The 26,907-nt window shown below is 33.7% G+C and overlaps 1 protein-coding gene across 10 annotated transcripts in view; it reads right to left on the bottom strand.

Moving 5' to 3' along the window:
* The window catches only part of RYR2 (ryanodine receptor 2), a 377,449-nt gene that overhangs the window by 54,009 nt on the left and 296,533 nt on the right, over positions 1–26,907 (bottom strand). For 5 of the 10 annotated variants that reach the window (XM_088161537.1, XM_088161539.1, XM_088161538.1 and 2 more), the window contains 15 exons: positions 25,525–25,606; positions 23,369–23,499; positions 21,288–21,608; positions 19,685–19,925; positions 19,188–19,275; positions 18,022–18,114; positions 17,483–17,653; positions 16,450–16,509; positions 12,286–12,420; positions 8,891–9,003; positions 8,149–8,245; positions 3,828–3,931; positions 3,260–3,311; positions 3,072–3,125; positions 1,397–1,420 (listed from right to left, as the gene is read on the bottom strand). In XM_088161537.1, coding sequence (XP_088017663.1) covers positions 1,397–1,420; positions 3,072–3,125; positions 3,260–3,311; positions 3,828–3,931; positions 8,149–8,245; positions 8,891–9,003; positions 12,286–12,420; positions 16,450–16,509; positions 17,483–17,653; positions 18,022–18,114; positions 19,188–19,275; positions 19,685–19,925; positions 21,288–21,608; positions 23,369–23,499; positions 25,525–25,606 — 1,766 coding nt within the window. The remainder of the gene's footprint in view (positions 1–1,396; positions 1,421–3,071; positions 3,126–3,259; positions 3,312–3,827; positions 3,932–8,148; positions 8,246–8,890; positions 9,004–12,285; positions 12,421–16,449; positions 16,510–17,482; positions 17,654–18,021; positions 18,115–19,187; positions 19,276–19,684; positions 19,926–21,287; positions 21,609–23,368; positions 23,500–25,524; positions 25,607–26,907) is intronic. The other 5 variants (XM_088161542.1, XM_088161544.1, XM_088161543.1 and 2 more) reach the window with 1 other exon arrangement.

Here is a 26,907-nt window from a genome sequence, read left to right as displayed (position 1 = left end):
CAGCAAGAAAAAAATTTCTATGAAGCATATAATATTTAGTGTATGGTAACCAGGTAAACAGAGTGATACATATGTAGTATTTGAATAGCTGAATTATTGGAATTTTAAAAAGAAGAAATTGTATTAATAGATTGTTCATATATTTTCTTTGGGTTTTTTTAATACGCACTTTGTGTTTGTAGCAATTACAATACCTTTTAAATAACTTTTTGTGAGCTCATTCATCTTCCAGGATAATGCCTTTATCATATGAAGGTGGAACAGACCTGTGCAAATTTTTGGAGGAGTAAGAGTAAAGTTGATTCTGATATACATCTTCTCTCCCCACAGATGCATGGGAACCTCTTTCTTTTGTGATCTGAATGTTAATAGAAGGCTAGCAAACAAAACATTGCAATCACCTTGCTCTTTTCCATGGAGAAGGTTACAATTGTTTCCCTACATTGCCACAGGAGACGAAATTTGAAGTTAGACTGAAGTCTGACCATTAGCTAAATCTGTGCGTTTCAAACCTCAAGCAAGTCATACATACTTGCTCTAGCTGTCATTAGCCACAGCATAAATAACTATTTATATACCTCAGAACCAAAAATTAGCTACTCCACACACCACACCTTCTCCCAGAATATCAGCCTTGCAGCACTACCACTACTACTACTACCGGCCTGAGTCAACAGTGGGAACTGAGACTTCTACCTGCGTGAAGCAGGCAAGTAGTCTGCTGCACAGCCATGGCACACCTCTCAGAAACAAATGGTGAGGCTTTCATGATGAGACACAAAAGGCTGTGTAAGGAATTGAGCCAATAAAAAAATTAACATTGAAGTTTCAGTGCTATTGCCTCTATGTTCTTAGAGAAAACATGGAAGAACTGGGAATCATTTAAGGTAAGGAGTTTCTGTCACATACTATAATGATGAAGGCTAAGGACTCAGTTCCAAAGGATCTGAATCAGACATGAACTAATACTGATGCTCTGTGAGAAATATTGGAAACAAAATTCTGTATCAGAAATTAGTGTCCGCTAAAATACAGAAGAAAAGTTCAACTACTTTCCCTTAGTAACCAAATAAAGTTTTAGTATTTCAAATTAAGTTATACCCAGAAAGAAGATAACTGATGCACAAAAGGCATGAACAGCAAAACGACATGAACAAGCCAAATGATACTGTTTTCCCAAAACGCTATCACAATTTTACATGGCATACACTGCATAAATAATTCCTGAAATCTTTAAAGAGCTTGCGCACAAAAAGGGTTTGGTAGAGATGTCATGCTGGAACTGAAACGTTAAAAATTATTTCAAGACCCTTTAGTTGAACTTATCCAAGAAGTTGGGCCTGAAAAATCACAAAATTAGACCCAGACAAATACACACATATTTTTTTTGTTTTACCTTGCTGCGTTGTGATCCTGTCACCTTAAGGAAGGGCAAGGACAAGAAGCGAAATAGCAATAAGAAAAAGAAGTCCAAAATGTTTTTCTGCAGGTGACTGACCAAATACATACATAAAATTGTCTTTTGAACATATAAATACATTATTTAAACATAAGTTTCACAGCTACAGGAAAAATAATAAAGAGAAACAAACGAATAGGATCTTCTCTCAAGACAAAAAATTCAATGCTGAACAAAGAACCCATTATAATTTAGGTAAGGTGCACTAACAAATTCCTTACTGATAAATTTTTTCATACATCTCAACGACTTCCTATTTAACAATTTTCATATCTATAAGCATGAAGCTTTTGATATCTAAAAAGTATGTACAGGCTAACTGATATGAGCATATAGGAATGAACATTTTTCGTTAATGATAAGTTATAGACTCTATTTCCAGAGGAAAAGAAAGAAAAAACTCAGAAAAACCCACTGAAATTTGGGTTTATACTGAGATATTTACCAAGAAACAAAAGTTATATTGAGTATAATACTTGTATCTCAACTGGACTTCTGAGTGATTGAAAACAATTTAGTATTGAGATTCTTTCTGATTTCTTTATACAATCAAATAGGGAATATGTACTTAAATAATTCAGTGCTATATCATGCAGCATCATGTAGAAAACATACAGAACATTCTATGTCTACAAAATAATGGAGTAAAAGTAAACAGGACCCAAAACACTCCTTAACAATCAGAATAGCATAGATAGTTTTATAGTAAATCAATCGGTATATTTAGAATTTTTTTAAGAAACCATAGAAGTGTTTATTTCATGTTTCTGTGTTTTAGTACAGATATGAAGTGTAAGCACTAATTGATTTGAAAGACAAAAGAGATACTTTTAATGTCAGCATCATAATATGCCAAAACACATTAAAATATTTTAAAAATTAAAGAGCTAATTCCCTCAGTGCCCCTCAGAAGAGAAAAAATTCTTGCAAACTCCATTTTATTAATGGAAAAAGAGAGACAGATCCCAGAGCAAGCACATGACAAGGACTCAACACTTACACTTGTAATCAACTCATATCTATCCTTAAACAGTGATGATCAGTAAAAATTCAACATTAAACTGCAATAAATATAGATTTCCTATTCTCAACACAAGCAAAAATCTTAGCAATACCAATGAAGAGAAGTTCACATTTTATTAAGAAGCACTAATATATATGCAAACATAAAACTACTGTATGAATTACTGGTATATAAATGACTGGTATATAAATACTGGTATATAAATGACTACTGCAAAAAGTAGTATTATAGTATCTTAAGAATCCAAACTAAAGGCAGGGCAGAAAATTTAACAGATACAGTCTGTTATTATCAGACTTTTAGAATAAGTTACTATCTGTAATACGTAACTGAAAAGTTAAATGAGATAAATATGTAAGAGCCACTAAATTATTCTCCATTTAATCTTATGTTATGTAATACTGTGCACGTTTTCGTTTCACTAATATTAATCTGGGGAGTCATATCTGCCATATCCAGCTTGTGACATGCAGTTCACTGGCATAATAAGCTGCAGTAAGCCATGAACCAAAAAACATAAATGTCAGCTGGAAGCTATGAAATAATGTCTAACATGACAAGAAAAACAAAACAAGTATATAATCTTACCTCAAAACTCTTCACTTCTTCTTCACCATCATCATCTTCTTCATCATGGCAGCTCTGATACCATGTAGAAAGAAAAAATTTGCTGATAATTTGCAACGTATTGATAACATTTTATAAATTATTTCTCTTTATCTTCTTCACTAACTTAATTAAAACACAATATAAGCAATAGGTATCAAACAAGTTACCTTTGCCATAATGTCAGCATAAGCCATATACAGGAAATCTTCTTCCAATTTGCTGGAGAGAGGGAAGGTATGAGGAAGATTAGAGTCATTAGAGAAGAACCAAACATCTTAAAAATATTCTAAAATAATTTCTATGCTCGTAAATAATTATAAAAGCATTTTTGGAAAATGAAGACTTGATTAACTTATACAAATAGAAAAGTATAGGCAGCTACAAACACAGTACTCAGAAATTCACGAACACCTCCTAGTAAAGTGAATATAGTTAATTTTTAATTATACTTAGAATATATTACATATTCAGAATGCAATTGTCAATAGGGAACACAGACAGAAGACAGAAGTGTAGTGAGCCCTGAACACAGCATCCAAACTGAAAAAGTCAGGTTAAAATCTCTACATACCACAAGCTAAAGAGGTTTGAGTGTAACTCAAACTCACCGTGTGTTCATATGCACGTTTTGGCCTAGCTTATGCAATCTCACTTGAAAAGAGACATATATGACTTCAAATACAGGAGTAATCTGAAAATCTGCATACACTCTTTAGCCTCTCACACCATCCCTACCATTTTTCAGTCAAGGCTGTTCGACTGAATAGCAGAATAAGTTGATGTAAAGGATCAACTCTTTTAATGCTTTCATCTTCTTCTGGTGGTTCCTCTCCAGGTTTCTTTAGGGGGAAAAAAAAATTTAAAAATATTTTCAATTATCTATAGCGAACAATGTTTTACTCTGTGCAATTTACTAAACATTAAATATTAATATATTTAATTTTGGACAATCAGGAGCAAGCCACTTCCAAGCAAAACACGTGAAAACTGAACCCCGCCTGTGTTTATGACTATGAAGACTTACAAAGATGATACCACTTGCAAAGCTTTGGATTTCCTCTCCTCATAAAAATCAACCCTCTTCCCTAGATTCTGAAAAGAACTTCCGTCTTTTACTCTGTTATCCAAAACTAGTTGCAACCAAATGCAATCATTTACTGTTATACTGTGTATTACTATGTTACCCAGCTTCATCAGATAAAAATGAGAATCCCATTTCAAGACTGTGCTGGGTATAATGTTCAGTGAAGAAACTCTGAGAGACTTTGAGGGAGAAGAAATCCAAACCTGAAGCTTACCAGCAGTTTTAGACACAAGGAGCTCTATCTACCAACAACAGTAATGTTGGCAGGATGTAGAATTTTAGGAGATGACAAATCAATAATATATAAATGCATAAAGAGGTTTTTGCTTTTTTTCATGTGGTTATTTTGCTTTCAGTTTTAGACAGCTGTAGTTGGCTTCCTTTGAAAGAAAAATGTAGTCTTAAATACTATAATGACAATGACCAAAGCAGTCTTCTGAAAAACACCTATACAAATCTGTCCTCTGAATCCTTGCCAAAAGACATTTCAGAAAGTAAGTTTTACCTATCAAGTTACTAGCAAAATTGCTTCATCCAGACACTTTTTTCTATGAAGAATCTGGTAGTTAAAAAAAATTGTTTGCATCAAATATGCTCACTCTTCCTCCTTGTTTTCATCTAGCACTATACACCAAAATACAGATAAAAAGAATACCATGCATTGATAAGATAGCACAAGTAATACATTATTATATTGCCATATGTTATATGTTAAGCAATAAGGATGTGTTGGCCACTTCAGAGATACAAGGAAAATGGATTGTTGTCTATTAAGAAAACAAATTTCACATGCCAAGCAGATTCCTGTGGGAATGCTTCTAGATGTCTGTGAATACAACTATTTCTATGGGTCTGTGAAGTCCACCTTTCCCACACAGCTGTACCGAACATGACTGGCTGCAGTTGAGAATTCCCTTCAGTTGACATCTATGCACAATGGCTGTTTCATATGCCACTCTATAATTACCATACAAGGATCATTTCACATTTTTCAGTGTGTGATAATATTTGCAGTATCAATAATAAGACCAGAACAATTATGGATGTCTTCCTCTGCTCTTTATTTCCATCTTGTTTAGAACGCTGACCTTTCACTTTAATTAACTGGCAGTATTCTGTACTTCATAATGTTATCAACCAGAATATCTCCCTAATTCTATAAAAACTGATGAAATAGAAGGGCAGAAGTTGTGTTAATGTGTTACTAGTTTACACATTTATTGAAATTAAATGGAGGATCAAATTCACCAATGACTGAGTTAAATAGAACTCATTATTAAGCAGAGCATGAGCACTAGAATCAATGGTTTTCTGACATTTCTGGGATATAAGTATGCTTAATTTTCAATGTCTTGAGACATTTGCCCTATACTTATTTAAGTGTAAAACAAGAAGCTTTACCTGAATGTAACATAAGAGAGTAAAACAAATAGGTCGGGTAAGTTGCAGCTGCTATTTCTAAATTATGAAGACTTAAAAAATATTCTATATAATCTAATTGTATTATTATTATTATTTTATATAATCTGAATTTCTATTAAACACATTGTTCTTACAAGTTACTATGTCCACTAACATCTACCAATAAAACAAGTCAACAATTATGTCAAATAAGCTTAAGTGTTCATATAACCTTATAATTTTTTTAAGCAGAAGAATTTTTACAATTATTAAAAATTTTGAATACCTTAGGATGCTAACATCAAATGTCAAGTCTAGTTCCCTCAGAGGCTTGATTTGTTGAATCTCAATTAAGAATCAGCACAATTAAGCTCCTCAAAAAGAGCACAAGTGTATACTTTTCTGCTTTAATTTCTCAAGTGGAAGAAGGAGTTCCACATTTGTATAACAGACTTAAGCACAGATGATTCTGCAGGGAACAAAACTGCAAGTGTAAGTTCAGTTCTCTGCTTTTATGTAATGGAAATGGCTCAATTCCCACATCCCAGAAAAAGCTCTTACCACCAGTCTATAAATTGCCAAGATGTGGCAAAGTAAGGAAGAAAGTAGCTTTGACTGTATTTGTTCCTTTAAATTATTTTAACTTAGCAGAAAAGAATGGTCAAGGTTCTCAGTATCGAGAATGAACTCACTATAGCATAAAAGATTGCAGTGTATGAACTACAGAGAGTTAAAGGACAGGAACCTTGCCTATAGTTTCTGGATCCTGGATTGATTAATTTTCCTATTTAATATGTGAACAGTCCAGAAACTTCAGACAACCCTTCGAGAATACATCAGAGAGGCCAAGGCTCCTCCTTTCTCCCCTTCCAGATGAGTTCTGCTACCCTAGCCTAGACTGTAATCCCATCTTGACAATTCAATAAACTTTTAATTCCTTGCTAAACCAGGATACAGTTTCCCTGAGAGGAACTTTCACCAGCAACACAACCACATTTTTCATTATGTCCACAAAGCATTTTGTCATCTCCACAAAGCTGAAACTCAAACTCTCACTCTTCTGAGCTCTCTAAGGCAGCATGAATGTGATACAAATTTATTGAAAAGACAGATGGAGTTTTGTGTGCTCTTTTGAACGAAAGGTGCAGTACATCTTTCCCCAAGAGAGCAATGGAAACACACATACCCACATGTTTGAGGAATTACAAGGGAATTCCTGTGGGGTTTTTTTAATAAAGGATGATATAAAAGCCAGGCCAGTCTGTTTCTGTCTTCTCTGTGAGAGTTTTTCACTCAAGCTACCAGTTGGCAAGGAGTTAGCAATAAACTTAGCAAAAATACAGGTTCATCGTGGAGGAAAGGAGATAATCCTTCATGTCAGTGTAGCCAAATTACCATGCCGAGTTATTTCTTTACATGCACACACCTGCACATGCATGCACACATGCAAAGATCTATGATGTTCCACTGCACACTCATACTTCCAACTGCTAAAATATAATTATTTTAGAGACTGAACCCGCACTATTTAAAACACTTGCATTGTGTTGGGATACATAAGGATATCAGTTTAAAAGTCTGTATACAAAGTAAACATTTGTGGAAGTCTCTTGTTTTTTCAAAAGGCTTGTTCAATGCAGTAAGGATGCCACGAGAAATTAATTCTACATGTGTGCTGGCAAAACTTCCACAGTCTGTCTGTGTTGAGCTCATTGCTACTGATTCCCCTTTCGCTATTTTGATCCTAATTTTAAAATTTGTTTACAACTTGGTTAGCTGGTTTTAAGTGTAAACTTTAAGCAGTAAAAGCAGATTATTACTTTCTTCCAATAGAAGTATTACAGTTAGTTCCTCTCTCTGTTGCAGAGAGCAGGCTCTCCTTACAATTAAAAGATTGATTTCAGACTGTTCTGTTGGACCTCCCAGAGACTGAATCAGTTCCCAGCACTAGTTCTTGCCCAAGCTGTGAAAATTCTTTCAGAGAGAAAATTGTAAGGGATGAGGACCCCAGACTTAAATGGAAATCACCATAGGTATTTTACAAGGCTAAAGACATGGCTCTAACACTTCACCACTGGGAAAAATCTTCATGTTCCTGACAAGAGAATTATTTTATGAAGAAGCAGACTGACAGCTTCTAAGGAAATGACTGATCTAAGTCTAGTTTCCTCTAGTTTCATACTCTAACCTTTTGACATAAATGGCTTTAATGTGGATTATGTAGTCCTCAAATACACAAAGGTTAGCTGCAAAACAGGAGGGAATAGCTGCTCCATTTCTCCACAGGGCAAAAGATAAGAGAGAGGGGAATGACAGCAATTGATATATAATTTAGAAATAAAGCCTTATAAAAGGTTACTGAAGCCCTGAAGCAAACAGCCTGAGGGGATTTTGGAATCCCCATTGAGCATAATTTTTAAACAGCTGTCAGAGTGACTTGGTTATAGCTCATCCCTTTGGGTAGAGATAGCTTAAGTGATATTTTAGCTACTTCAGAGATTTATAATTACTACTATACAAGATGAATGTTAACCCGCAATACATTCCTATGACCCTTTCACCCAGACATACTGCTAAGTCTTCTATCAGTTTGTCTTCAAAATAGTGTTCTTCTGTTTCAATCCAAGATTTATCATAGCCTTGAAGAAAGAGATTGACGGCTCGGTGTCTAAAAAGGAACATTTAAAACAAAAGCTGTAAACTTTTAAAAAGAAGATTTGGTCAATATGAATTTCATTTAGCTTGAAGAATTGTCCAGTTATTACAACAGTAATTTAAAGCGGAAACAGAATTTCTCTGGTTAAACCTATCAAAGCACCCATTTAAAAGAAAATTTAAAATAAAATGTTATATTTAAAACTGTGTCCCACTAAAATAACTAATTATAGTATATAGTAATAATTATTTAGGAACAGATAATAAATAAAAATTCAAAGAATTTTAATAAATGAATAAAATAAATTGCCACTTTGGTGAGTTTTTTTAATATAAAATAATTTTATATTTTTAATACAAATATTACAAATATTACAAATATAACAGCAATAGATAACTTTGGATTGTGCTCAAATAATTTCATCTTTTAATATTCAGGATTAGACTTGGAATCAGAAATTGAAAATTATATTTTTTGTCATTCTTTTCAGAAGATAGAAAAAATTAATTAAATCTAATAAAAGAAAGGAATGTACAAACTATAATACCAAGTCGTTTATCAATTGCTGTTTTTCCTTTTTTTTTTCTTTTGAGCTTGCCTAATAGCTCTGTATGAATGTTAGTGCATTTGTGAAAGACAGAACAATATAGCTCTTACCTTGGCAGATTATACAACGGTGCCATTCTAAAGCAGGCAACTACTGCTCGTTTCCTCTGTTTAGACAGCAGCTTATGCCACACTGCTTTTTTGGACCGCTGAGGATGCTCAACCTGTTACACAAAATACACATGGAAAAATAATGTGGCAATATTCCTAGTGTCTGGAAACAGTAATATTAGTAAAACTGTTAAGTTAACAGATAAATCAAGTAGAAAAAGCACGAGAAAAAGAATAGATCAGAAAAAGTGTTCTAGACAAAGTTCAAGCATTCAGACAAATCAGTTTCAGAATTTAGAAAATTAACTTAAAGCAAAAATCTCCCTTTCCTGGTATGATATAGATATTCTTCTTTTTTACTTCATTCTACCTTTTCTACCTTTTAGATAGAATACTATCATCAATAAGGCCATCTCTCAGGAAGAATTATTAAATTATTATTCTTCATTCATTCTATCTTTAATATGTAACCCTTTACACATGTACAGGTAAATTGTACACCTTCACATTGCCTCAGACAATATTTTGAAGAAATTTTCATGGATACAAATAATCTTTTATTTGCAATATTTACTATGTTCAGCTATGATGGAAAGGAATTAACTTTAAAAAAGAGTGACAAGTACAAAGACTTAAGACTAAATCTTTTCTCAGAAGTAGCACAGACGGAATGTGCATAAAATACGTAAATACTTCTGAATACTGAACACATAAAATACTTCAAAATACTTTAGCTACATTTCATAAAACTACAACTCTGTCTTAAAATATATTCTCTTTCTGACTCTTGGCTCTACAGTAGCATGAGATTAAATAGGGTGTGCTCCATCTTTTTCTGTTATGCTTTTAGGGTTTTCTTCTTCCACCTTTTATTCTTGTTTCCATCCAAAGATAATTACTTCTGTGATCCTGAAGAGCACCTGCATACTTCTGTATATAGCCTGACTGGATAGCTGGGAACTATGATTGCAGGCTGTGCTACAGATCACTCCTTTCCCACAGCCTATTCAGAGTTTCTGTGTTTTATTTCACACATCTTCCATAAATATAATTTGATTTAACCTATGCAACTGTTGTAGAGTTAAGGAGGGTCGAAATTTAGGTGGGCTGTTTGGTTTTTTTATGGGGGGGTTTGTTTCTATTACAAACAACTACACTCATCTGTGTTTCAACAGCATCAAAGAAGTCAGTGGAAGTTAGTATTTCTACTCTGAAAGTCTTGGTAATTCTCCCCTGTCTCCCTTGAAACACAATCGAGCATTATATGTCAAATATGTAGCGACAATTCTGATATTTATGTAGATTCAATATTCAATCCAAATTTGGTTATCCAGTTTAGTGAAATACAAAAAATATTAATAGTTAAACAATCAACATTTAATTAAACAGCCAAAAGCACTGTCATTCAGTGAAATATATAATTATACTTGCAAGATTAATTGGTAGCAATCTTAAACAAGTTCTTTCTAAAAGATAAAATGCAAATGAAAAATATTTTTAAGAGAAAGGACAAAAAAAAAAAAGCATTCACTGCAAACATGTTCAGAGTCACAAAAAAAAAAAAAAGGCAAGCCAGTGCTAATAATTTAAAAGTCAGACAAATCCAAATGTGAAAGTTAGGTAATTAGTAAGATCTTTACAAACAATTATAAATCCCTCTATACTTTCCCAAAAGAAATAGCCTCGGCCTACGCAAGCAGATTTCTGAAAACAATAAAAACAAAGAAGTTAGGTCTGCATGGAAAGAAAATACAAAGAATGGACTGATGGTTGCCAGTGTGATACAGAAAGCATTCCAAGTATGTATATATGGAGAACAGAGTATTTGTATACCAAGAGCAAAGGATTACTCAAGACTGTCATAAAAACAGATGCAGTGCTCGTATATTCATTCATTTGAAAGACACTAGATTTCCCATTTCAGTAACAAAGCATTTATCCTGAGAATTTATCTACAGAAAATAAGTAAAGCTGTAGAGCTCAATCTTTAAACAAATAAGTGTAAAGTAGCCATAAAAAAAAGCTGAAAACTTGTCAACAAGTCATTGGTTAAGTCTGATCAGAATTACTGATCTTAAATGTTGATCTGGCAATTATTACAATGGGAATCCATCCTGTTCTGTACTACTCCTGGATTATCTCAGTGAATAAACCAGTGTAGAAGAGGAAAGCTTTCCCTCCCTCCTCTCCATATTTCTAGATTTTCTCTAGTCTTCTTTCCTCAGAACAACCCTATATCCTTCCAAATCAGCACCCATTCTCCTCCCTCTCTCTCTCTCATAAGGCAAAGCATGATTAACAAGGATTTATTTCCATGTTCTATCATTTTTTGCTTGCTCCACACATATTCAGCAAGAGGTAAAATTTAGTGACTCCTCCTCATTCTCCTCTACCAAACTGTGTAAGGCTGTTGAACCTGCAGTAAATTCAAGGCTGTAAATATCAAGGCTGGCAAACTATATGAAAAAGGGTTGTGAGATGCAACAGACAGGTCACATCAACACACTTTCTTCAGGGTGTACATGCACACATCTCTCAGGTTCCTATTGATGGAACCAGTGACCTCCTGACAGTGAGGAGACTTCCTGACATTGGATCAGAAAACTTTCTGAGTAAAACCAGCTAATCTAATGAGAATGCAAAAGAATCTTGAATTTTCAAATGTCCTTTGAAAAGGAAAAGACAATTAGTAAAATCTGAAGACAGTTTGAACCCTATGTTATGCAACCAGCAGTATTCATCTCTGCCAGTAGGAATATCCTCCAAGTGAATGTCCTGTTTTTTTACTATATTTTAAAAATGAAAAAACATAGTAAATCTAAAGTGCAAAATAGGCAATAGTTCAAAAAGAAAAGTCACAAAAAGAATTTATCAACTAGTCTCTGACCTGTAAGATGTAGCCATATAGGAGATTTTTAAATTTTTCCATATTTTAAAGAATATGGAAAGGACACAAAATAAAGTACAGAATTACTTATATAAAATTTACTGTAGTTCAGGTCACATGGAAAGCTCATATATTAATACAAAAAATATTAAATAATAAAACAGAACTTTTTGCCAGATTCTGGAGCAACTTAAAGTTTCTGACAGATCTTTTTTTAGAAAAAAATGATTCCTGCAACCTGCTTTGACTGTTTCTTGAATGCAGCAAGGAATGTATGAGTTCGCCAGATTGGCCAAACAAATTGTTGTTGGAGCTGCTGCAAATACACTGTGAGACAGATATGACCATGATATTGGACTACAGACCTCAGGATTAAGCATGCAAACAGTAGGCATCAAAAGAAAGAAAAAAGAATATAACATTAAATACAGCAGGTGAAAGTACACTTGAAAGAGTGAATACTTTTATTTAGATTAAGAAGCAATGGAATTGGTAAAACGTGTCTAACCTGTTCCAGGTGAAACAGCACATTAGCTATATCAAGGACCCTTTCCACAGTCTTCTCTGGATCTGAGGAATCTTCAGTCCTGTTTGGCAAATCTTTGTAAAGTGCCATCTGCCATCTAATGGCAGGATCCTCAAGCTGCAGGAGAAAGATTTCACATGGTGTTCCAAACAGTTTAACCAATAGAGAAACTCCTTCAAAGATAAACTGAAACACTTTATATGGCTAATCTACACCTTTACATGTATAACCCATATAGCATCCATTACACTGTGAGAACAAGACTAATTTGTGCAATGCTTTGTAACAGCTTCCATAAAATATGAAGCGTTTTGGGTTGGAAGGCACCTTTAAGGCCATCTACTTCCCACCCCTCTGCCATACACAAGGACACTTTCCACAAGACCAGATTTCTCAAACCAATGTCCAACTTGGCCTTGAATACTTCCAGAGATGATGCGTCCACATTTCTGTGTGCAACCTGTCCCACAGAACTAAAACACTAATAATCATACAAATAGCACTGGCACCAACAATGAATATAATACTTGAGGAAAAGTAATGAACATGAGGTACAGAGACAAAACTTAGTACACTGCCTTTCCTATTATTAAATGAAACAACATTGAAAGTGTTGCTCTACTAGTTGGGATCACTTAGTTTTCAGTCATGGAAATTAGTAGTATGGCTATTATTTACATCTATTCCTAAAAAAAAAAATTAATTGTTACAAAATCCTAATTTTATTGATTATTAGCTAAAAAAACTAAAAGTTAATTTGGAAAAGTGAAATCAAGATGCTTTTGCTTATCAGCCCACAAACTACAAAGAGCTGTGAGAGGCAAAATGTTTTTTATCAAGTTTTTCTCTTTACATTTCATTTTTTCTATTTCATTAATTTGTAATTATCTGTTTTACAATTGGTGATTTTTTTTTGGTTTGTCTCCCCATTCCTTCTGCTAATCAAGACTGATGTAACACACTTTGCAACTATTTACTGTGCCAATGACACTGATGACCCATTACACTACGGCCAGTGATCATTCCTGATTATGCAGTTACTGTTGAAGATACACTGAAGGCTAGAGAACCTGGGGGACTAAACCTTACAGATTTCCCTAGGGCTGGAACTCAACACTTACTTATCTAAAACTTTTTTGTGGATCCAGATTTCAATTTGTGCCTAAGATGAGACAATAATGCTAACTTCACCTCCACAAAACATATTATGATACATGGTTTACTCAAGTTCCAGGAATTATTAAAAACTTACACAGTTGTTCATTAATAGCTTATTATAACCTAGAAAGCCACATTTTGCAGGCATTTCTTCCACCTTTCGGCTTTTCCATTTCTTAAAAACTGTCACATCCACAGTCTTTGTTTGAGCATTTGACTGGATCATCATGAATGGATAGTCCACAAAAGACTTTTTAATCACAGGTGGAGATGTCTTTTGATCTGAGGACTCCTCACATTCTATCAAGGTACAAGTTTTTTGTATAGGTAGTTTTCTAAGGGTATGAGTTGTTGGCACTTCAAGGTGTGAATTAGAATGGCTGGAAGAAGATTTTGGTGACTTGAGCTTCATCCATGTCAAAATGAATGCAATTTTCGTCATCAATTTCTTGAAATAAAAGGCTTGGTACTGAGTAACAGCATGCAGGCATGCAAGGAAAGGAAAGACAGAAACAGGGTGAAGACAAATGTAAAAATGCAGACAAAGGTAGACAAATGCATGACATAGATGCCACAACATTAATAGCTAAAGATTCAGAAGGATGATTCTCTAACAGAGAGGTACTCCAGAAAGAAATCTATAGCTCTAATGTAAATAACAGAATGTTAGGTGTCTGTGAGAAGAAGTGGTTAACAGAAAACACCATTTGAAGAAATAATATTGCTATGGTTGGAAGAAAACCAGTATTCAAAAAGCAGTCTTTTTCCAATGGTTTGAAAGCCAACTTACACAAACACCACTATAACTAAGTTACATATTAATTCATAGTAGAAAGTAATAATTTAAATTTATAAGACCATTAGGCCTACATTCCCATTATATCTGACATCTGGCATCATTTTTTTTAACAAGAAATATCATACTTGACTGTATAGTTACTGAATCCTAATGACATCAGAGAATGACACAATAAATTGTATTGTAATTTGTTCATAACTACTGAATTTAACTTTAGGCATTATATTCTAAGTAATTAGTTACATACTTATATTTAGTGTTAACCCTAAATGTGTCACTGATAAATAATTACTTTGTCTGCAGTTAACTACTTGTCACTTACAGGTCTAAATCAGAGCTTTTAAAATTTAATGAAGCAGTATGTAAACAGCTGTAAAATAATGCTAACTACAATAACAGTTTGGTTTTGTTATCTATCCATTATGTGATTCTCTTTCAGATTTTCATCTTCCACTGGGAATTAATTGAAAAATAGGAAATTCTGTAGTCACTGATGAAGTTTACAATTGGAAAAGCCAACAGTGTGGACTTGGGATTAGCTAAAATTACTTTTGTCTTAAACATCAAAGCACTGTGAAATTGCATCACTCAAAGAAATTTAAAAGCACTTTTATTCTCATGTAGTATTAACAGAGAAGACATATGTTTCTTAACAATAGCAAACTTTTAACTGAAGCATAGGAAGTTTCTGAAGAGAAAGCACAGACCAAGGTATTAGGATATATCATGACTTCCAGGCAACAAAGCAGTAATGGACAGAAATTTCTTAACAGCAGAATGGATCACTGAAGAAACAGAACAGAAACTGAAGTAGTTAAAACAGGAGGATAAGTGCTAAACAGCAACATGAAATTCCAGGCAAGACTTGTAACTGCATGGCTCACAAAATGAAAACGTACAAACACTGAAAATGTCAGAACAGAAATATTTATCATTGTCACTAAGAAAACACTATTCAAGTTTATACACAAAATCACCCCATGTTCAAACGTTCTATGTTCATGGCATTCACATTGTTTAAGTACTGTTGCTCTTAATATCTTCAGAAACACTGCTTTCTTCCTAGTACCTTGCCTATGTGTTTTCTGCTTCTCAGTATACAAAAACATTGGTTATATAAGGATAAGTATTTCAAGGTTTTAGGATTTAACCAAATCTTTTGCTTTCAGAGTAAACGTTTCTACGTGCAAACCCTATAAATGAAAGCTATTGGATTAAACACTTTTGTTGTTAACATGGAAGCGACATATGGAAAACATGACGGGAGAAAATTTATCTTCACATATTATTCAGGAAGAACCATCCCACTACCAGCTCATTAAAAAAAATAAATTACTACTGCCATGCACTGATTGCAGTGGAATCTAGACTTCTGAATGATTCTTAAGTAACTGTTCAGAAAAAATACACCAGATTTTCAACTCATGTTTACTTTTTGGGGACCTTTTAATAAGCACAGAAAACAGTAATTTAGTTTTTTCTTGAAATGAATAAAACATGGGGCGGGGGGAGGAGGTAGAGGACAACTCTAAGTAAAGCAACATCCATAGGTATGATTCCATCTTTCTTCAACAGAGGAGAGACATGCATAATTTTGTTACGCTTCCATATTCTGGGTTCTTTTTCTTTATTTAAAGCATTAATAAAGCAGTTTAATTACACTGGCCATTTCAAGACTTTTCCCCTAAAGCTATTCAACTGGCACTAACTGGAATTCAGTAACAAAAATCATTATTTTTTCCCAAAATACCTTCTTTTCCCAGGACTGAAAAGCAGGAACCAAACTGAGAAAACTGGAGATTTTTCACTTTACAGAGTACGTCAAAATGGCAGCTTCCTTGTCATTTATACTTCAAGTTGATGCTAATTAACTTTGAGCATTTTGTAGAGTTTATCTCATATAATAGTAAGTGGAGTTCAAACAGTGATAGAAATTCCTTCCATCTCCAATTTTGAATTAATGGCATGAATGGAGAGAGATTTGAAGGGCCGTATCTTACTGTATATAATGCACATATACACACATTAAAAACCTAACATTCAATAGTTAATATGAACAAAGTTTTTTGACAGAAGAGAATAAGCAACTACAAGTTATCCTAATTAACCAAGGCAGGTTTTCATTATACAGCAACAACAAACGAATTCAAAGGAAGAAAAATCAAATTTTAAAACTGCATATAGATTACCTTGCCCTGAAGGTGAAGATTACTGCGGATGACATCTCGTACTTCATCTTCAGTGTCTTTCTGCCAATAGATTACAAATGATATAAATTAGGATAGAAGGTAATTAGTAAATGTTATGATTAATTTAAATATCAACCTTGGGCTTCATGAGATGTGAATGAAACTGACAATGTGAAAGATTGAGAAAAATCTCAGAGAGAAACCTCTTCTTATCCAAGCTTGCAGGATCAGGTTCTGGATGGCATCATACACATCTGTTCACAGTAACACACTAAATGCACACCTGAATTCAAATTGCTAATACACACATACTGAAAGTTTAACCAAATAAAACCAATAACATGAACAGAGCCTTCTATGATTTGAGTTCTGTTTGTTTTGCAGAGCTCTTTTATAGCACTCTTTATAAGATTCAGTTCAGCAGTCCAATGGCCACTTCCCCTAAAGTGTAGGAAATATTACGGCTTGAGAAAAGGAGTATATTCCAAATTAAAATCAAACTATTGCACTGGGAGTATATACCTAAAAGAATCCCTTTTAAAACAGTCTGTCCCTACAGAAATTCTTTCATTCACATGAGAGTAATTAAAAGGAATTAGTTATGATATTGGGCACAGAAATTATGAAACAGCTAGTTCTTAACTTTATGAGAATCACAGAATCAACAAGATTGGAAAAGACTTTTGAGATGAACCGAATTCAAGCTTCATAAAATATAACAAACACTACTTTGAATTCAAAATTAAGAGAGAGAAGTAACTAGTCCAACTACTGAATGTTATCTCTATTCATATACAGATCATTCTGAAATACATCCACGCTAATAGATAAGTATGCTCCAACTGAAATGTTTTAAGCCATGAGGAAAACATGCAGAAATATACCATAATCACCCCCTGTGCCCTTATAAAACAGAATTATAATCTTGATTCTCTGTGCATGCTGTAAGAATGAACACAGGGTGAAATATTCAAATAAATAAATAAATTAGTAAATATTTCTACCTTTTAGAAATGCAAAAAAGAGCACCTACCATGCTAAATCGATTTTTGGCCAGTGCAATTAGCTCTTGGTCTCCAGGAGCACAAATGTTGAGGCCTATTGGAAGCAATCTCTTCAGTGCTGCCACAATGAGAGAGGTCTGCATAGAGTAGCGGTCACCTTTTCGCTTCATCTTCTTCCTTTCCTGGTCAGAAACTGCTGCCTGCAGGATAAACATGAAAAGGACACCAAATCCAATATTAAATGAAAGAATTGTACTAGCAACTTTTTACTTGTCTCTGGTCTAACAATTTCCTTATTACCTATACAGGTGTGACCTCATCCATTGGAACTGGCATTTTAACATTGCCAATATTTTGCAATGTGTTTCTCAAGTTGACTGTGTTTCACATCTCAACCCAGTGTTTTCAACAGATTTCTTTACAGAAAAAAAACCAAAACCAAAAGCAAACCACTTCCCCCCCCAGAGAAAAAAACAAACAAAAAAATCAAACAATAAAAGGTGCTTCTCTGGAGTCTTCCTGACTCCTTCCCTTTGCAAAGAGAAAAATATGAAAATCTTTACACCACCTTAGACATCTTAGATTTGGTGTCACTGATAAGGAAAGACATGTTGTTGATTTCATTCTGTACCACAAAATTCTGCTCTTCCCTTTTGAAATTCTGTAAATATAGAGAAGATCTCAGTTAGAAGCATCTATATGACTACTCCATCTGAATACACCTTAAATAAAAACACAAATTAAGTAGATATTTTTAAAATCCACAAGTTAAGAAAAGGGCAGTAAAAATGAAAAGTTGATCAACAATGTCCTGGAATTTCAGCTTCATTTACATTGCACAACTCGGGTGGTGCATGTTCGGGGATTTTCCTAATTTTACAGAGAAGGAAATGTTTCCCTAGCTATGAAAAAGATATGATAAAAATCTCACTCCAACTCAATATAAAAATAGGTTTTTATAGGTTTTCAAGGTTTTCCCTTACTAGCAAATTATTTATTCATTTCTTCTCCATTATAAATTTACACTATATTCAGGTACCTAAGAAAATATTTAAATAAAAGACTGAAACGATAAACACACAGTTGATTTCATTATCTGGTATCTATCTACAGTGTAATCACTTTTTGTGCACAGTGTGGTTTATAATAAATCTTACAGTCAAATTCAGGCACAAGTACTGAAGTTATATGGCATCTTGTTCCCCAGACCTCAGATAATTGAAACTATAGCAAATACAGAAATTTAGTATAGATAACAGTCCATACAAAGATCGAATGTTGGAAAGAAATTAGACTCTTGGGTTTTTAATTCTTTGGGTTCCAGAATTCACTGAATCATGTTTTATTTAAGAAGTATCAGTGCTTACTAGGTGTGTAAGGCTAGGGGGTTAAAATAATTGAAAAGGAAAAAAAAGGGTAAGGATACAAAATGCAATGAGCTTAATATATTATAAAAAAAATCCTAATAAACCAAGCAAACAACAAACCCAGAACAAACAAAACAGAATCTGTAAGTAAAATATCTTTAATCAGTTTACTATGTTACAAAATATGATCCAACTCTCCTATCTTCTCTGCCATTTCAAAAGTGTCAGAAATGTGACTCATTAACACCTTCTCATCTGCAGTTTCACTTCTGTCATTAAATGTTTTTTTTAAAACATTACCATTAAATAACTGATCTACCTATTAAGAAACCTCATTAAAACAAGTATTTACCAAGGAATTACTTACATGAGACTTTGACCAGTAAATGAAGACCTCAGCCACCATGCGGAACAATTCTTCTGCTTCAGGATTGGGCTCTTTCAGCCATTTTGCTCTAAAATTTGGTAAAAGGGTGAAAAAATGGGATAACCCTCATTGTCTTTATGCTTTGAAATCACTTTTCAACATTTTACAAGGATACAAGTCAATAAAAACAATAATATGCTTTTAATCCTTTCTGGTAGCAGTGGCTTTTTGATTTCCTATTTCAAAACCCTTAAAATCTTTTAATATTAATCCTAATTCTAATCCAGTAGATCTGGATTGCAATTTTGCTTTGTTTTCTTCTTAAAAAGACCCCAGCTCCTCCTAAAAGTCAGAAAACGTTAGCTTGAGCAACTGCAAGATTGTCAGATTGAGTAAAAGCCACTTCAATTCAGTGATAGGCACATCAAGGGATAAGAGGTGTTATCAATAAAAAGGAAAGTTTTATGAGATTCATTGACCTATTCCTCTCCACATACCTGTTATAGTCCACAAATCTAATCAACAAAGGGTAGAAGGCATAGAGGTCCCGTGCCAAAGTGGTGAACTCATCTAGGATGAGCAGTTCAGCCTCCGACATGTCACCTCTGCCTTCTGCTCTTAGATGTTCTTCATCCGATACAACCACTGCTGCCTTTTTCTTTAGTTTATCCATCAGTGGGAGGAAGTGTGTCTTTAAGAGCTGTGGCTTCGCTTTACTTATGATGGGCTGGGAAAACACTATTTAAGGCAATGAATATTATAATATATACCTGGCCACAAAATATAACTAAAATCTTTTACCTTTTCCCGCTTTCTTGAATCTTACTTCTAGGCTACAGAGCCAAATCCTGCCCCCATTGAAATCAGCAGAAGTTTTGCCAAGAATTAAATGTGGTCAGGATTTCACAAAGTCAATTCACTTTGTCTGAGGGCAGAAATTGCAGCTTCACAAACTAAGGCTGCATGATCATAAAACTTGAAACACCTCTTTACTGGTATTCTGTCAGCATGGTATTTGTCTGCATAGTTTTATTGAGTAATGCTGAAGTTATTTAATGGTATGGATGGATACATATACAGTTACATACTGCACACACAACTTTTCTCAGCTACTGGTTTCTGCTTTGAACCTTGCTTGAGCAAAGGGGAACTGAAAAGCATGCTCTGGTTGTTTGAAAATCCACAGAAACAGCTTGCCTGTATTCTTCAGCACACTAAGAAGTCTTGTATGTAGACACAAATGGGAATGATTCAACAGATTCATTTCAGACTTGTTAGCACAAGCTTTTTGAAAATCTATTCATAAGAACAATTATGTAAATTAGCACTTCAAGTGGGCCCATTGGTACCAAACCATTTGTAACACACTGATTAAATTACACAGAATTTTAGGCAGTTGCCACGTATTCTCAGAGTGCATTACATTACTAACTCTCAAGACACTAGGAATTCTGAATGCTACAATGAATGAAATTACTACTACAGTAAATACTGAAAAGTCTTAACAAAGTCTAATTGAAAAATTGAATCCATGCCACTGAAGTGACCTTTCCTCAGAGATTGTAACACTGAAAATTCGAAGTGTTTTTAAATTAATTTCAAGTTGTTCATGAGATGAAGTCAACCTAACTATTACTAAAATGAACAAGAATTTCAGCATTTCATTGTAATGGATAAGTTAGATATACACCTTCAAACCCAGGTTTTAAGGATCCAGCACTCACACAGAATAGCAAGAAACTGTACAATGCCTGCAAATGAAACTATATAAGGAAAATGGGGCTAAATTATTATAGCCCTTGAATTTAGTATACTGAAAAAGGTGTATGTGTATTCTCGGGAAAAATAAATAATCTAATGTACATCTTATATTACTTACAGAGAGATTAAAACATACTGCTTACACTGCTTTTTCTTTATTCTTGGTATTTCTGGTTCATCAAGATGTGTATTGTTTAAAAACATTAAAAAATATGAGAGTTCTTCAACTCCAGCTTTAACAGGGTAAATACAGAGCGATTCAAAGTCTGCGTGTGTATATATACATTCTGATATATACACATGCATTTGCTTCTTTATTAATTTATTTTCACATCTTACCTGCTAATCTCTTCATCCAGGCTCCTTCATCAATACCGAGGTTGTTATAGATGATTTTCAATATGTTACCCAACAGAGTGTTCATGTGCTCTGATGTCAAGGCTGTGCAACACATTTCAGCCCTGTCAGGATTGTTCTCTGGCCCATGCTCCCACCAGTGGGACATGTAACTGCACAGCATAGGCAGTATGACTTCCATGATGTGTGGCATTTGTGTGTAACGAATACCGGATTCTGCCAGTTCCACTATTTCTTCCATTAGCTTCACCAAGGAAGGAATATTTGGGCAAACCTCTTCTACGCTAGTTGGCAAATTGAGAACTGTTGAAAAAAAACCCAACCAAAAATCAATAAACTAGACCACAAAAAGAAAACAATTCCTTTCAGCTGCTATTCAATAAAACTTGTTTTCTGTTTACATTTGCACCCTTGTGATCCAAAGGAAACATACCAAGCACAATAATAAAAAATGCATCCTTTCATACTGTTGAGTAAGAAACTGTTTATATGAACAGTTCTGTAATTAAAATTCCTATATCAAAGCTTTAACAATGTAAATATTGTGGAATGAATTAAGAGAAATCAGATGCACTTTTCTATATACAAAATAAAGGTTAAATTTCAAAATCCCTCACATCATACGTTTTGCAGTTGAGGAAAGAAATTGGTACAATGAAATATCTCTCAACAACACATCAGAGAAGATCTGGAATTCTAATAGAACAAACAGAAACCATTGCCTGTCCTAAAAAATTGAGCAGATTTGATAAACTGATTCTAGAAGTGAATATGTGATTGTAAATGTTTACTTTTTAATTTTTTGAATTTTTAGTTCCTTCCTCTGAAAAGGCACTACAGTTGCCTCGATTTTTCAGGCAGTTTCTTTCGTCTACAAAAAAATACCTGCAAGCACAATGAATGTCTAACATACTAACAGACACATAACTTGACATATACACAGATATCTGTAGAACAAAAATTTAGCCTGCAACTTGTGAATATGAATGTCTCTACAAGCATTCCATAACTCCTTGTACTAAGGCTGGTCTTTTTTGCCAAGCAATATCTTCTCCTATTTAGAGCAAATATATTCTACAGACATCACATAGTCTCCCTAAAGATCATGCAATTTTGGTAAAAAAAAAATCAATTTTCTGTTAAAAATCATGACAATACAGTGGATTGTCCTTCTGGATACATTAAAATAGATAAAATATATGGGAAGTATGCGTAATAGTTGATATTTTCAAGTTCGGATATTCTCATGGAGAATAAATCTGCTATGTGCAATTTTTTAAAAACTAAAGGTGAAGTTATAAAATTATTGCCATTATAAACTGACATCTTATATGAACCTATACTGTCATCTTTGTGTATCTGTAATAAGATTCAGACTCAGCATATATGTAGAGCTTGTAAAATTCTACTGAAACTTCTATTTATTGCAGGAACAGTTTGTGCATGTGACCTTATTCAACAATCATGTTGCAGCATAAGAAACATCAAGAATGGAATAAAAAGATACATGCAAAGTAACATGCATAATGTCCCTGTAAAGTATCTGCACTGGTTTTTATGTAAAATAAAACTAAAAAACAATCTACATAATACTCTGCAATTTTTTTACTTTATAAGGGCATAATATGAAATTCATACAGCAAAGCTATTTTCCTTCAGTTGCAAGTATGTATGTTTCAGGGACCCAGTGCTGTTTATGTAAACTGAGGAACCAAAGCTACTTATGAGAATGCACAATTTTATGATCAAATATAGAATAGCTGAGGTACTAAAAATGTGCGAAGTCTCTTCATTAATTCAATTCCAAAGTGGTATTTTGAGAATGGTATCTCAAAATTAAAATATCAGTAAGATTAGGAACATAAAATGATCAATTTTATCAGATTTAGAAAAGAAATTTATTAGAAAATTGATTGAAAAAGGAAATTTTAGACAAGAACTACAACCATGAAATTACAAGAAAATTCTTCCACTATAAAATGTATGCAAAACCACACGTCTTAAGGCAAGCAGCATTTATAGCAAAATCACGTTTTCATAATGATGTCAGTTTCTGGAAATACCTGCTCTATCTCTCGCGTTCTTGGTATTGTAGATTGAGTAGATATTATGTTTGTTCAAGTGAGTTTCCAAAAAAGCCACGGGAAAGGCCCCTGAGAAAGCAGCCAAGCACTCTCCCAGTGCTGATCGTTGCCTGTGAATTAAGAACAGCATTAACGACACACATCTTTGATCACAGAGCCACAGCATGGGAAAGGTTGGAAGGGAGCACCAGTGGAGCCACCTGGTAAGTACTGCCCAAGCACACCTTGGGGTTGTACTCTGAGATCAATGCATTTCAAAGAGAGAAGCCACGACATTATTGGGATTGTCAACACAAGAACATGCAACAGAATTTGAATATATGAATGATATGTAAAGACATAAAATGTCAAAAGTGCCCTACACAGCTTACTGAAAATGAAAAACATGCAATGGAAACTGAAGGAATTGTAAAAATGCCTTCTGTTCTATTACTTTCCTCTCAGCTTTACAGACTGTATAATCCCTACTATTAAGAAAAAGCTACTGGATAGAACAAGAGACCAAGATCAACTATCATTTTATCTAAGTGATATATATATTTTTTCTGAGAAATAGTGATAGTCACTTTCATGTTAGTCTACTATGAAAATCAATTTCTTCAGTGAGGGGAAAACTGCTTCTAAATGATCAAGAACTCTGAAATTTTAGCACAAAGACATTGCTTGAATATCTTCAAATATATGACATTGATTTGATAATCAAAATTCTTTGTGTGTCAAAATTTTAAACAGCCTGTTTCTAGGAAGAAGTAAGTGATGCCCTGTCACTTCACTTGGGTTTCTTCACAGGACAGTTAAACTACTTCTAATTTTCAACTGAATTGATTACAGCAGAATTTAGTGAGGTGAGAAATCCCTAGCTGAGACCAAATCACACATGTGACAGAAAGAGAAATTTGAACTCAGAAGAATCATGAACTTTCAAGATAAAAGGAAAAAAATACCTCAAAACTGATCCTCTGATTTAACAAGGTTCATCCTCGCTCTACAGTTTGTCTCAGTCTTGGGGATTTTATTCTTTCTAGATCTAACTCATTAAACTTGATTTTGTTAAATATAACTTAAGTCCCATTATTATTCATAGTGTTTTCTCCTTCTACCTTTTTTTCCCCTTTTCATTAAGTCTTCATAAGCAGAACAGATATTCATCACACACACCTGCAATGTCCTTTTCGATTGCAATGATGGTGGCAGACAATCATATACAAAAACTGTCACACGGATATATTTTGTCTTCAAAACAAATTCCTTTATATCCTTTAACTTCTATTTGCCAAACAGCAAAATGAATTAATTTTATGTCCTTATTGAAATCAACGAGACCTGATTTTCCACAGATTTGGGTTGGTTTTTTTTTTATTTAAATATTGCTTCCAATGATTTTTCATATTGTTGCCTATGATACAACCACCAAGTAAACAAGGGTATGTCATGGGGCTGCTCTGGAGTTATGCACAGGTTGATCTGCAGGAGAGTGCCACTTCCTAGATTACTGCTGCCAATATCTGAGATGTATGAATTCTGTTTAGCCTTCCTTCAGAACAGTGTTAGCCACTACAGTGCAATTATTCAGTTTTAAGAACTTAATTTTTCAAGGTATCTCTATTTTTTGACTAAACATGGCTTACATAGACCAAATGTAACTTGGAAGGGCGTTAGCAGATAGAGAGATGTATAAAACAGCAATTACAATGCCTCATTTACCTGGGTAACTGAGCTAGACAAGAAAGTGTTGTACAAGTGACAAATTCAATTAAATTTAGGGTAATGAAAAAGAAATATACATCACAATTAAACATTAGAGAAGGAAGAATATAACAATTGCTGAGCTGAACGACATAATTTTACAATACCTCAGTTAACCCTCAAATCAAATGCTGTTTATTATAAAGTCAGATAATATTATTTTTAGTTTTTATTTTAATTAAGAAAATGATTTGACAAACATATAATGCAATATTTCAAGCGTATTATAGTAAATGCATCTGCATTCCACTTAACAGCTGAGCACATCTGTTTTTTCTTTCAAGATATATTTCCAGTAATACTCTCCTATATAAATTTCTGAACTGCAAATTCATGATGCTAAATATAAATGCAAATATTAAAAATAGAAGAACTATTTTCCTTCTTACCTCTCTACATAGATACTCTTGCTGGTTCCCAGAGCATATAAACTGTCCAATATTCTGTAACAAGAGACCTGAACATCTTCCACTGAAGAGGAAGAGAAAACTATATTTACAAAGAGATTTTTCTTTGCAATACATTCCCAAATAATTAAAATAAATTTCTTCAGACAATAATGGAATTAAAAATATTAAGCTAACAAAAGCAATCCACAGAAATCACCCACTAAATACAAAAATTCTTTGGACACTCGAGCGCTACACTTTTTACTCAAAACTTCCATTTACTTAAATATCATGTTAATAGCTAAAACAGTAAATCTATTTCACCAGTGCACAAATTTTATTAAATTAATGGCACACTCTTTACAAATGGCACCTATACAAATAGAACACCACTGTGCAAAATAAAGGCAATCCTGTTAAACAGATATTTAATTATTTTATCACAGTTTATTTATTTTTTTTTTAATTTAGGCACTGATACCAGCTAATAGCATGTACTTAATTTACACTTTGAACTTACATAGGATTAAAAACAATAAATAATTCTTTGGTCCATATGAATACTTCACTAAAGGATGTTTTAAAATTATCAAGTAATTCAGTCATGTGAGAATAATCTTAAAAATCTGTTTGAAAAAATGCTTTTGTAATGCACTCTGCAGCAACAGTGTAAGTACCATCAAGAAGTACAACACTCCCATTCTTGCCATAAATATATTTTGTAGCCTCTCCTGCAGTGCTAGAACAGGCAATGAATGAAATATTGTGAGTAAAACAGGGTAAGGCTTCACAGGCCTACAAGATATAGCATCAAAGCTACATGGCCCAGCCCTTTATTGTACTATGATTTTAGTTCAGATCATCTTGGAGTCAAGTGTTTTTACATCATAATAGTAACCTGAGGTAGATTGAGCCATCTTTCTACATGATGCACCCATAGAGTAAACTTCAAAACTCGTACTCTCAGGTATAAGCACCAGGTCAAGATACTTGTACAAGTAAGAAAATCTTACTCTTAACAAAATGTAAAGAGAAGTTGTGCATAAGAAAAGTTAGTCTTTCCATTATGCTCTAGACAAAGTAAATAGGCCCAATTTTAAATAATTATTCTTTCTCAGTTCATGAATTCTAAATTCAGCGTTTTACACCAGTGTGATGTATGTAGAATAGCTGATTAAGAACACCAACTCAAGTGATAAAGAATTCAAAGCTAAATATTAAGTTCCAAAACATGGGATACCAGAGACCAAAAATTATACAAGGCATGAACGTGTTGATGCCTGAAAAAGTGGTTTATGCTGAACAAATTACTTTTTCTGGGTACCATCAAAGTATCTGGAATTTTACAGAAATATGTGGATGTTTACATCTCATGACTTTCAA

The sequence above is a fragment of the Sturnus vulgaris genome, chromosome 3 (assembly GCF_052056855.1).
Source record: "Sturnus vulgaris isolate bStuVul1 chromosome 3, bStuVul1.hap1, whole genome shotgun sequence".
NCBI lineage: Eukaryota > Metazoa > Chordata > Aves > Passeriformes > Sturnidae > Sturnus > Sturnus vulgaris.
The sequence above is the reverse complement of the archived record's forward strand: the minus strand, read 5'-3'. Positions and strand labels throughout refer to the sequence as shown.